The sequence below is a fragment of the Ranitomeya imitator genome, chromosome 5 (assembly GCF_032444005.1).
Source record: "Ranitomeya imitator isolate aRanImi1 chromosome 5, aRanImi1.pri, whole genome shotgun sequence".
NCBI lineage: Eukaryota > Metazoa > Chordata > Amphibia > Anura > Dendrobatidae > Ranitomeya > Ranitomeya imitator.
Window position 1 is genome coordinate 366,791,577 of NC_091286.1, and position 12,866 is coordinate 366,804,442.

General features: G+C 43.8%; 1 protein-coding gene across 7 annotated transcripts in view; it reads right to left on the bottom strand.

Annotated features, from left to right (window-relative positions):
- FAM135A (family with sequence similarity 135 member A) overlaps positions 1 to 12,866 on the bottom strand; it is a 134,994-nt gene that overhangs the window by 65,689 nt on the left and 56,439 nt on the right. For all 7 annotated transcript variants that reach the window (XM_069726641.1, XM_069726639.1, XM_069726636.1 and 4 more), the window contains one exon: positions 9,266 to 9,345. In XM_069726641.1, coding sequence (XP_069582742.1) covers positions 9,266 to 9,345 — 80 coding nt within the window. The remainder of the gene's footprint in view (positions 1 to 9,265; positions 9,346 to 12,866) is intronic.

Genomic DNA, 12,866 nt, shown 5'->3' on the forward strand with positions numbered 1-12,866 from the left:
AAAGTTGGCTAATGCTAGACGTGACTAACAATCCTGCAGCACTGGGGCATTGTATATGTAATCGTTTACTAGGTCGGTGTACTGCATAAAGGTATTATAAACCTATTCTAAGCAGCAGGAGACAAATCGAACAAATAGCTATTATCCAATTTTACTGAAAAATCTACGGAAAAAAATGTGTTTCATAATAGACTAGCTAAATGTAAGGCGATTGTATGCTGCACACAAACTGTGCCATTACATGTACCCACTGTCAGAAAAAGCCTCTCATATTCTATAAAGATCCTTCGTACGCAAACAACCCCATTTAGTTACTCTTTAACCCCTTCGCGCCATGCGCCGTACTAGTACTGCGCTGCCGGCACTGCATAAGTGCCAGCCGCAGTACTAGTACGGCGCCGCCATTTTCCGGTCACCGCGCGGTGATCGGGTTCCGGTGTCTGCTGTTCCTAACAGCAGACAATCCCTGCACGCAGCCCCGGGTGCCTGCACCGCCCCCCCGCATCAGCAATCGCTGTGATTGGCTGGTCAATTCTGACCAGCCAATCACAGCGATGTGACAATAAAGTTTCAAAAAAAAAAAAAAAGCATGTGACAGGCTGTGATTGATGCTGTGTGACGTCGCACCAATCACAGCCGTCACTGTAGGTGGGGTGATCGCCACGTCACCTCACCTGATTAACCCCTATGGCGCTGATTGGCTGAACAATAGCTTCTAGCCAATCAGCGCCAAAGGGGTTAATTTAAAATACCGATCACCGCCCTGCACGCCATCTTTCTCTCAGATTTGGCGTGCAGAGCGGTGGTCTAAGCCCCTCTGTGTCACCTTAGTGAAGGAATCCATTGGTGGCCAGTGCGATCCTCCCTGGGATCTCCTGCCTCCAGCTTGTGCTCCGTGCTGTGTGCTCTCTGCTGCCATCTGCCTGCTGTGTGACTCCTGTGATCACAGCAGCAGCAGCACCTCCCCCACCCCTTTCCCATCCCCCCATCCCTGTTCCAGTACCCCCTCCAATTGAAATTTTTTGCGCACTTTTTTTGCGCTTTTTTTCCTGTGCGCGGCGTCCCGCGCAGAGCATTCGTGCTCTTCCTGTGTCCGCAGCGCTCTGATCAGTATCGCTGCTGATCAGAGACTGCGCCACAGGACTTTTTTTTTAGGTTAGTTAGTGTAGCGGACATTGCAGTCTAAGCGACGTCCGTTTTTTGTTTTTTTTTAGAAAAAAAATTGTAGTTAGTACAGTGTAGTTTTAGACGTAACAAGGTAGCGTAGCCGGCGTCAGTGTTTGGTGACGTCCCTCCATCCCTGTTCAAGTACCCCCCTCCAATTCAATTTTTTGCGCACTTTTTTGCGCTTTTTTTCCTGTGCGCGGCGTCCCGCGCAGAGCATTCGTGCTCTTCCTGTGTCCGCAGCTCTTTGATCAGTATCGCTGCTGATCAGAGACTGCGCTACAGGCCTTTTTTTTTTTAGTTAGTGTAGCGGACATTGCAGTCTAAGCAACGTCCGATTTTTTTTTTTTCTTTTACAAAAATATAATAGTAGTTAGTACAGTGTAGTCTTAGACGTAGATTAGCTGGTGTCACAGTGTTCGTGACGACCGGTCTTTTTTTTTTTTTTTTGGAGAAAAAAAAAATTGTACAGAGTAGTTTAGTGGTAGCGTGTTAGTGTAGCCAGCGTCACAGCGTTAGTGACGACCGATCATCTTTTAGAAGAAAAAAAAATCGTACTGAGTTTTATAGGTAGGGAGGTAGCGTCTTGTGCATAAAAAAAATCTGCTATCGCCGGATTATCTCTAGTGCATTAGGGGAGCGTACGTCACAGTGTTAGTGGCGTTCGCTTTTCTTGTGTAAAAAAAATATTTAGTTGCGTAGGGTAAATTTATACTTTTTTTTTTATACACACTTATTTTTTTACATTGATTTTTCTTTTCATCTTTTTTTCTTGTTTCTTCTACATTTTTTCTCACTACTTGTTTTTTCTCTCTGATTGGTTTTAATAAAGAGTACCCTATACACAAGCCCCACACATTACACGTGTAAAAGCACCACTTACACACACACCCAGGGTTTGGGAAAAAAAAAATGGCCCATTCGTCAACAAGGCGCTATTCACCAGAGGAGGCTTACGCCATCCTTGCGTCCGACACGGATTCAGCCAGTGAGGAAGATCCCACATTCCTCTATTCCTCCTCCTCCTCCTCATCTGGTGAGGAAAGACCCCTAACACAGCGCCGTAGGACCCAGGCAACTCCTGCAGCAATCGATCCCGTATGGATTGCACCCCCGGAAAATTTTCAGCCCGTCATTCCGGATTTCAGCAGCAGCTCAGGAATCCAGTTTGACACGACTGGCCTCACTGAAATTGACTTCTTCAAATTCTTTTTCAGTGATGAAATAATAAATATTATGGTGGCCCAGACGAACCTGTATGCCCAACAATTTTTTACCCAAAATCCCACGTCATCTTATGCCAGATGGACCCCCGTAAATGCAGCAGAGATGATGACATTTTGGGGAATTGTGCTGCATATGGGCCTAATCAAAAAGCCAAAGCTTCGGCAATACTGGAGTACTGACATTCTCTACAGTACACCGGTATTCCGCATGGCCATGAAAAGGACACGATTTGAAGCGATCCAAAAATTTTTGCATTTCAGTGATAATGCGCAGTGTCCTCCCCGAGACGATCCAAACTTTGATCGTCTATATAAAATTCGTCCAGTGGTTGAACTCTTCAGCAGAAAATTTGCTGAGGCGTACACACCCCAGAGGGACATCGCTATTGATGAATCTCTCGTTCATTTCAAAGGGAGGCTAAAATTCCGACAGTACCTGCCCAGTAAGAGGTCCAGGTACGGAATAAAGCTGTACAAACTGTGCGAGAGTACCTCAGGGTACACCCACAGATTTAGGGTCTACGAGGGTAAGGACACCCAGATTAACCCCCCTGAATGCCCCCCCATCCTGGGGGTGAGTGGGAAAATTGTGTGGGAATTGCTGCACCCACTGCTGGATAAGGGTTATCACCTTTATATTGACAACTTTTACACCAGCATCCCACTCTTCAAGGCCCTCTCTGCCAGAGGTACAGCTGCATGTGGCACCGTGCGAAAAAATCAGCGAGGCCTCCCTAAGCCGCTAATTGGGCAAACGCTGAGAAAAGGGGAAAGCAGAGCCAAATGCAGCGACAACATGCTGGTGGTCAAGTATAAGGACAAAAGGGATGTCCTTATCCTGACCACCATACACCGTGACAACAGCACCCTTGTCACTGTTCGTGGGACCACAACACAAGTCCCAAAGCCAGATTGTATCCTGGATTACAATCGGTACATGGGGGGTGTGGATCTCTCAGATCAGGTCCTCCAACCATACAGTGCCATGCGAAAAGCTTACGTATGGTACAAAAAATTGGCCGTGCACATTGTACAGATGGCACTGTACAATGCTTTTGTGCTGTCCCGATCTGCAGGCAATACGGGGACCTTCCTTCAGTTTCAGGAGGTAGTCATCAAGGCCCTAATGTTTGGCACTCAGGGAGGTGAGGGTCCCAGTACTTCTGAATCTGATAGTGCCCGTATTGTCCAAGGTCAACATTTCCCAGGACAGGTTCCCCAAACAGCGAGGACAGGACGATCACAAAAACGGTGTAGAGTATGTTCCAAGAGGGGAATCCGAAAGGACACAATTTACCATTGTGAAACCTGCCCTGAGAAACCTGGCCTTTGCATTAAGGATTGCTTCAAAGCATACCACACGTCCACAAATTAATAAAAATTAGTTTATACCCTGTTGACACAACACACTGTGTAGTTTCCAACATGGGGTCACTTGTGGAGTGAGGCACTTGGAGGTTTACGGTGCTCACCACATATCTAAATAAATTCCTTGGGAGGTCCAGTTTTCAAAATGGTGTCACTTGTGGAGTGAGGCACTTGGAGGTTTACGGTGCTCACCACATATCTAAATAAATTCCTTGGTAGGTCCAGTTTTCAAAATGGGGTCACTTGTGGAGTGAGGCACTTGGAGGTTTACGGTGCTCACCACATATCTAAATAAATTCCTTGGGAGGTACAGTTTTCAAAATGGGGTCACTTGTGGAGTGAGGCACTTGGAGGTTTACGGTGCTCACCACATATCTAAATAAATTCCTTGGGAGGTCCAGTTTTCAAAATGGGGTCACTTGTGGAGTGAGGCACTTGGAGGTTTACGGTGCTCACCACATATCTAAATAAATTCCTTGGGAGGTCCAGTTTTCAAAATGGGGTCACTTGTGGAGGATTTCCACTGTTTAGGTACATCAGGGGCTCTGCAAATGCAACGTGACGCCTGCAGACCAATCCATCTAAGTCTGCATTCCAAATGGTGCTCCTTCCCTTCCGAGCTCTGCCATGCGCACAAACAGTGGTTTTTCCCCACATATGGGGTATCGGCGTACTCGTGAAAAATTGCACAACATTTTTTTCTTTCTATTTTGTCCTATAACCCTTGGGAAAACAAAAAAAACCTTGCTAAAGATCATTTTTGTGGAAAAAATGTGTTCTATTTTTTTTTTACGACTCATCATTATAATTTTTGGTGAGGCACTTGGAGGTTCACGGTGCTCATCACATAGCTAGATAAGTTCCTTGAAGGGTCTAGTTTCCAAAATGGGGTCACTTGTGGCGGTTTTCCACTGTTTAGGCACATCAGGGGCTCTCCAAACGGGACATGGTGTCCGATCTCAATTCCAGCCAATTTTGGTTTGTAAAAGTCAAAAGGCGCTCCTTCCCTTCCGAGCCCTGCCGTGTGCCCAAACAGTGGTTTTCCCCCACATATGGGGTATCAGTGTATTCAGGATGAATTGGTCAACAACTTTAGTGGTCCATTTTCTCCTTTTACACTTGTGAAGATAAAAAAATTGTTGTTAAAAGATCATTTTTGGGGAAAAAATGTGAATTTTTATTTTCACGCCTCTACGTTCTAAACTTCTGTGAAGCACCTGGGGGTTCAAAGTGCTCACCACATAGCTAGATAAGTTCCTTGAAGGGTCTAGTTTCCAAAATGGGGTCACTTGTGGCGGTTTTCCACTGTTTAGGCACATCAGGGGCTCTCCAAACGGGACATGGTGTCCGATCTCAATTCCAGCCAATTTTGGTTTGAAATAGTCAAACGGCGCTCCTTCCCTTCCGAGCCCTGCCGTGCGCCCAGACAGTGGTTTTCTCCCACATATGGGGTATCAGTGTATTCAGAAGGAATTGCACAACAACTTTCGTGGTCCATTTTCTTCTTTTACCCTTGTGAAAATAAAAAAAATGTTGCTAAAAGATCATTATGTGGAAAAAAAAGTTAAATGTTATTTTTTTCCTTCCACAGTCCGTTAATTCCTGTGAAGCACCTGAAGGGTTAATAAACTTCTTGAATGTGGTTTTGAGTACCTCGGGGGGTATAGTTTTTAGAATGGTGTCACTTTTGGGTATTTTAAATCCTATAAGCCTCTCAAAGTGACTTCAAATATGATGTGGTCCCTACAAAAAATGGTTTTATAAAAGTTGTTGAAAAAATGAGAAATCGCTGTTTAACTTTTAACCCTTATAACTCCCTAAGGAAAAAAAAATTGGTTCCAAAATGTTGCTGATGTAAAGTAGACATGTGGGAAATGTTATTTATTAACTAATTTGTGCGATATGAGTCTCTAATGCAAGGGTATAAAAATTCAAAGTTTGAAAATTGCAAAATTTTCAAAATTTTCGCCAAATTTCCGTTTTTTTCACAAAGAAACGAAGGTAATATCAAATAAATTTTACCACTATCATGAAGTACAATATGTCACGAGAAAACAATGTCAGAATCGCCAGGATCCGTTGAAGCGTTTCAGAGTTATTACCTCATAAAGTGACAGTGGTCAGAATTGTAAAAATTGGCCCTGTCACTTAGGTGAAAACAGGCTTCGGGGTGAAGGGGTTAATCTGGGACAAAGTGGCCTATGTTTTTACATAAATTCAGAATTTAAAAATGAAATGAATAATTGAACAATTGTACTTTATGAAGCTTATCTGTACATCCTGTGACAAGATCATGCAGAAATAAGACAAGTGAAGGGGGAATTGTCTGAGTTGACTCATTTCCAGCAACAGATACGTTATTAATGTAGATTTAATTCTGTTACTGAAGTGCTGGTCCAACTAACCGAAAAAAACATTACAAAATATAACTTTTATTAAGTTTAACAAAACAAATTTTTATATACCCATACCAAAGTATACCCATATACTCAAGTGTAAGCCGACCCTAGTATAAGCCGACCCCCTAATTTTGCCACAAAAAACTGGGAAAACTTAATGACTCGAGTATAAGCCTAGGGTGGGAAATGCAGCAGCTACCGGTAAATGTCAAAAGAAAAATAGATACCAATAAAAGTAAAATTAATTGAGACATCAGTAGGTTAAGTGTTTTTGAATATCCATATTGAATCAGGAGCCCCATATAATGCTCCATAAAGTTTATGATGGCCCCATAAGATGCTCCATATTAAAATATGCCCCATATAATCCTGCATAAAGGTTAATAATGGCCCCATAAGATGCTCCATAGACACATTTGCCCAATATAATGCTGCACAAATGCTGATTATGGCCCAATAATAATAATAATAATAATAATTTTTATTTATATAGCGCCAACATATTCCGCAGCGCTTTACAAATTATAGAGGGGACTTGTACAGACAATAGACATTACAGCATATCAGAAATACAGTTCAAAACAGATACCAGGAGGAATGAGGGCCCTGCTCGCAAGCTTACAAACTATGAGGAAAAGGGGAGACACGAGAGGTGGATGGAAAGATGCTCCATAAAGATATTTGCCCCATATAGTGCTGTACAAACCTTGATTATGGCCCTATAAGATGCCCCATACAGACACTTGCCCCATATAGTGCTGCACAAACGTTATGGCCCCATAGATGCTCCATACAAACACTTGCCCCATATAGTGCTGCACAAACGTTATGGCCCCATATAGTGCTGCACAAACGTTATGGCCCCATATAGTGCTGCACAAACGTTATGGCCCCATATAGTGCTGCACAAACGTTATGGCCCCATATAGTGCTGCACAAACGTTATGGCCCCATATAGTGCTGCACAAACGTTATGGCCCCATATAGTGCTGCACAAACGTTATGGCCCCATAGATGCTCCATACAGACACTTGCCCCATTTGCTGCGATTAAAAAAAAAAAAAAATCACATACTTATCTCTCCGTCGCTCAGGCCCCCGGCACTTTCAATAGTCACCTACTCCTCGTTCCGGCGCCACTCCATCTTCAGCACTGACGTTCAGGCAGAGGGCGCGCACTAACCACGTCACCGCGCCCTCTGACCTGAGCATCACTGCTGAAGACAGAGCAGCGACCGGAACGGGGAGCAGGTGACTATCGCGCAGCGCTCCCCTCCCCATTATACTCACCTGCTCCTGGCGCTGTGCAGTCCCTGCTTCCCCGACGTCGCAGCTTCATCCTGTACTGAGCGGAGGTGGAGCCGCATATTCATTACTGTAATGAGCGGTACCATGTGACCGCTCAGTACAGGAAGAAGCTGCTGGCGCCGGGGAAGCCAGGGACCTGCAGAGACCGTGCCAGGAGCAGGTGAGTATAATTAGACAGCCCCCACTCCGCCTTCCCTGCCACCCCCTGGGTATGACTCGAGTATAAGCCGAGAGGGGAACTTTCAGCCCAAAAAAGTGGGCTGCGGTATATATATATATATATATATATATATATATATATATATATATATATATATATATATATATATACATATATATATATATATATATATATATATATATCGGGCTAAACAAAAAGGATCAGAACATATGCTGGTATAGTATATGTAAACCTCGCCCTATGTATCTCTGTCACAATTCAGTGGTATAATAGTTTACAACTGCTATGTATTTTTACATATCGCCTGAAGTTGGCAAAGACATAGAAGGCGACTGTTAGCCCTAGAAAACACAATGCCCTATCAATAATATATAATGAATTGCCTAGGGTACCCAAAGCTTGCCCTATCTGGACAAATAGATTGAAAGAACGTTACAGTGTCTATAATAGCTGGGCTTCAATGGTAGCCAGTCATACTGAGCCGATGTGTAGAAGGGGGTGTACCGGCCTTGAATACCACCCCTGCTGTACACCTAACTATTTGCGGAGGTTGGCACCCTAAGAAGGCGAGAGGAGCCCCCGCTCGTGCGTCGACTGCCCCTATGCCCCAGAGATAACCCTTCGCCAGACGTATAGTAGGGAACAGAGGGCCACTTGGCCTGTGTCTGCTGCTGGTAAAGTACTAAGCCACGGATGAGGGTCTCAGATGTTATACAGAGGCAAATCTTATAGGTAAAGGACAATAAGGGTATATATGTCAAAGCGACAGAGCAAAAGAACAGACACACTTTCATGCATACTGTGTAAATGGTGAGCACACAGTAGACTATAGCATGACTGTTACAGAAGATTACTAGGCACAGAATATTATGTAGGGCTAATCCCTGGCAAAAAAAAACAAAGGACAAGATACACTAATAAACAATCTGCTAGTAAATATTAGTATAAGCACTAGACACACCAACAGCAGGTAAATACGCATAAGTCAATTGGCCTACCCTAGAAAAAAAAATTTATACTGATATCCGGGATAAAAGATCGCAATTGATTGCTTATCAGTTTAGATGTGGTGCTGCAGGTAGAAGAAATAATGCCAGGTTCAATCTCGACGCGTTTCACCCATACTGGGCTCATCAGGAGATATCAAGATGTCGGCACACGGCAGGGGATTAGTGTTCTCATCTGTCCTCAGCGTCATCTACAGTTGTCTTTCAGACTTTTCTCAGAAGCAGTTTACACACAATAGTAGTAATTGTTATACAGATGTTAAGGGTACGGCCAGACGGTGCGAACAGCCATGTGCACAAACTCATCAGCTGCACTACTGCCGCACCCTGTGGCCATATCCTAAAGCAAGTCAGATGGGGTGATTTTTGGGGGGCAGATGAGACCGATTTTAATCAGACCAAGTAGCTACTTCCACACACTTTAAATAGATGTTGTTCTGACTAGATAGAAATTGGTCTTTAAAAAAAGCTCCATGCTATCCGTTGGCTCATGTGAGCGTATACAGCAGTAACGCAGATAATCAGGAATGCTATAAGCACCGAGTATGTTTGTCATGGACACCCAAATAGCAGAAAGCCTGAAGAATCACTACATAGTGTAACATGTACAAACCTGTGGCACGCAGAAGACTTGCTTCGATTTTGTGTGGAATTCGTGGTGGAATTTTCATAGATGCTCGGAGCTGGTAAAATCTATAAGACAAGAAGGTTAAAAGGGGTCTAAAGTTTTCATATTTTATGCTCATTAACTTGAGCTAGAGAGAAATAATAAAATCAGAGTTACTTATCCTCTGCAGCAATGCCTTTTTGTTGACATCGCGACTACAGCGCTGTGACTGCTGCAGCCAATCATTGAGCCCAGCAATAGATTGCTCCACATAACCACCTTAACTCTAACTCTGTCTCTGAGATTCGGCCTCATTCAGTCATGGTTCGGTCCATCAGTGAGCTGGATCAGATTTCATCAGTGTTTGTTCAGTGTGTCTGATATTACCATCAGTGATTTTCCCGTACGCCAAAAAAGGGTAAAATGTCAATTACAATATTAAAAACGGACAGCACATGGATGCCAGCAGTGTGATTACTGGGATTTTTACAGATCTTTGGGCATTGGATTATCTTGATCTGTGACAGATCAAAAATGGACATGTGTGATTTTTTTGGCGGACACACTGTACACAAAAAACACAGACATGGGAACAGCCCCATACACTATAATGGTACATGTTCTATCCGTGGAAAACAGAGATGGAACATGTATGTGAAAAATGCATGTCTGAACGAGGCCTTATTTAGATGTATTCCCTCTTCCTATAAGAACCCATGCACACTCAGCAGAGAGTAGGCTGCCATCAGTCTCATAGAAGTGAATGAGACAATATGTGCACCTCGGCTGCATTCACAAACTAGTCCGGAGTACTTACGAGGGATGTGGATTCAGAGTCGGAGTTGGTATAAAATGGCCTGTCTCATACTCCTAAAATATATACTAAATTGGGTTCAGAAGTTCAGTGCAGGATGTGCTGTAAATGTTTTCTTAAGAATTTGGGAAAGTTCTGAAATGTCCTATCAGTCTGTTCTATTCCTGCTCTAAGGATCTCGGCTTTTAGGTGAGATGAATCTGTGCTGCACTTTATGCACATGCTCAGTAGTGAGGCAGTGCTGTGGGGTCCTAGTTGAGATGAATCTGTGCTGCACTTTATGCACATGCTCAGTAGTGACCAGTGCTGTGGGGTCGGGAGTCATGGAAATTGAGGAGTCAGAGTCGGTGGTTTGGCTTACAGAATCCATAGCCCTGGTACCATAGAACTGGAGACAAATTCTCTAATACACGTGACAACTAATGTGACTGATGCAAGTTAGGCCCATAGCAATGAACACATACGGTGATAATGGCACCACCACGTGGCACACATTAGCTGTGTCGCAAAATGCAGAAATATAAGCTCAGAAAAATACCTTGGAGATCACAGATATTGGTGGGTCGCATAAATCACATCGTTACTACCTCTACACTAATCATCTCTTAATATATCATGTGTGAGGCAGTGACTGGTGTCACAGGTAGGGGGTCACTGCGAGTTCTCCCCAGGTTGTGCACGGAGGCATATAAAGGCCATAGGAGTGCATGGCAGTCACGGGCCTAGCGGTGGCTGCAATGCAGACTGATAATAAACGTGTTAGTCTTGGACATGCTAGTGTCCAAGGCATATGTAGGGGAAACCTGCTCTGGGATTTTGTGTTGTGGAACAGACTGGAGGATTGTAGTCGTGCAGTCCGTTTCATTCCAGGTTTTCCATGTGGCTGAAGGCCACAGGTTTCTTTACTAAAATCTCTGCAATAAAAGGGTTTGGGTATGCCAGGTGCAATGTCAGTGTGAGTCTGGTGTTCGTCAGGAGTGCAGAGCATGAGCCTGCAGAGCGCTGGTTGTGTAAAGCAACATAGGCCAGCAGAGTCGGCAGCCAGGGCAGCTGAATAACCCGGCACCCGCAGCATACACAGTGGTGCTGCCATCCATGGTAAGTGGTCTCGGAGGTGGATGTCCTGTGTCCGTAGGTGAACCGGAGATGGATGTCCTGTGCCCAAAGGAGGACTGGTGTGTTTAACGGCTGCAAACAGGTGGATATGGTACCTGGTTGTAATCCAGAGGATATCAAGGACTGTGTACGGCTGTGACTGTGAGTAAAGCGACAGATGGTGTAGTCGCCCACGATAATTGGTCAGAGAAAGACTGGCGTGTTTAGTAACTGTGATCTGAAGTATATCGTGTGCTGTGTAAACAGGACTGTGTAATGCTGAGAGTAAAGAGACATTAACACAGCGGTGCAGTCGCCCACGGCAATTAGTCAGAGGAGGACCAGTGTGTTTAGGGACTGTAATCGAGAGGATATATGCCCGGCTGTGATAGAGAAGATATCATGTGCTGTGTTTATGTGAACTGGACACTAATGCTATGCACTTGAGTGTGAAGTTTGGACATTTATTGTGTGAAGTTAACAGATTAAAGAGACTTTTGCTTTGAATTTTGTGCCTCATCACTGTGACAGCGTGCTACCGCTGCATTACAAATGTTACTAGAAAATAGAAGAAAAAAAAACAGTACACATCATTCACCAGACAGATTTTTAAGTGGTTTCTGCAAAAGAGCCAACAGGCAGGGAAGGTGCCACTGTGGGGAGGTGACTATTCACATGCACTGCCAATATATGGGATGGAAATGATAGACTAGAAGGCATTTTTTTACAGGGCGTTTTTCTCCAGTTTAAAAGTTGCTTTACACAGTACCAGCAAAACCTATGAGATTACAGAAATCTCATGCACACAAAAACTGAAGCACGTCAATTCTTTCAGCACTTTTTCAGTGTTTTAACCCATAGAAAAAATGATAAAGTGAAAAAACATTGAAAAAAATGAAGCAAATGTTTTTTGCTGCGTTCTTGCAGCCCTTTATTTTATTAAAACGTGTACTGTAGACAAAGCACCTGTAATCAGCAGCCAAAAACCACTGTAAAAATGCTGCGAAAACGTGTGTTTTCAAAGCAGCATTGACTGCAGAGAAAAGCAGCAAAACACTGCATGTGAACATAATCTAACAGTCCAGGGTGCAGACAATACTGATCATTACCAATGGGTGCTGGGCTCGCAAACAGTGACTAGGAAAGAATCTACTGCACGGACTTCACAAATACAGAACTCATCCAGCAGAAAAATGTGTGCTCAATATGTAAAATGCTATTAACCGGGTTGTACAAAATAAGGAAAACATAGCCGCTAATTTGTAAAACAGTGCCCCCTCTAAATAGGTTGTGTCCGGTACTGCAGCTCGGCACACTGCAATTCAGACTAGCAGTAAGTTTGGGCATAGTTTCTTGAAGAAAGAAGCCACGTTTATATAATTCTCAATGTTAAGGAAGTGAGCTAAAATCCTATTACGCTGCATTGGTCAACCTCATTATTTTACTGGCTACAATATAACTGATGTAATGGGAGAAAATATTACGGTACTACCCAAATGTGCAATACATGCCAACCAGTGCAATGCATAACAATGTGCAGGGTTATTGTCCACTGTACCGGAAGGATCAGAAAAATCTCTACACATAAGGGAAACATTCTATATATAACAGAAAAAAGAGGAAAAGACCCACCAGCTCTGTCCTCTGGCTAGTCACCCACTATGCAGTGCAGGAAACAGCAACTCCAGCCCAGCAGGT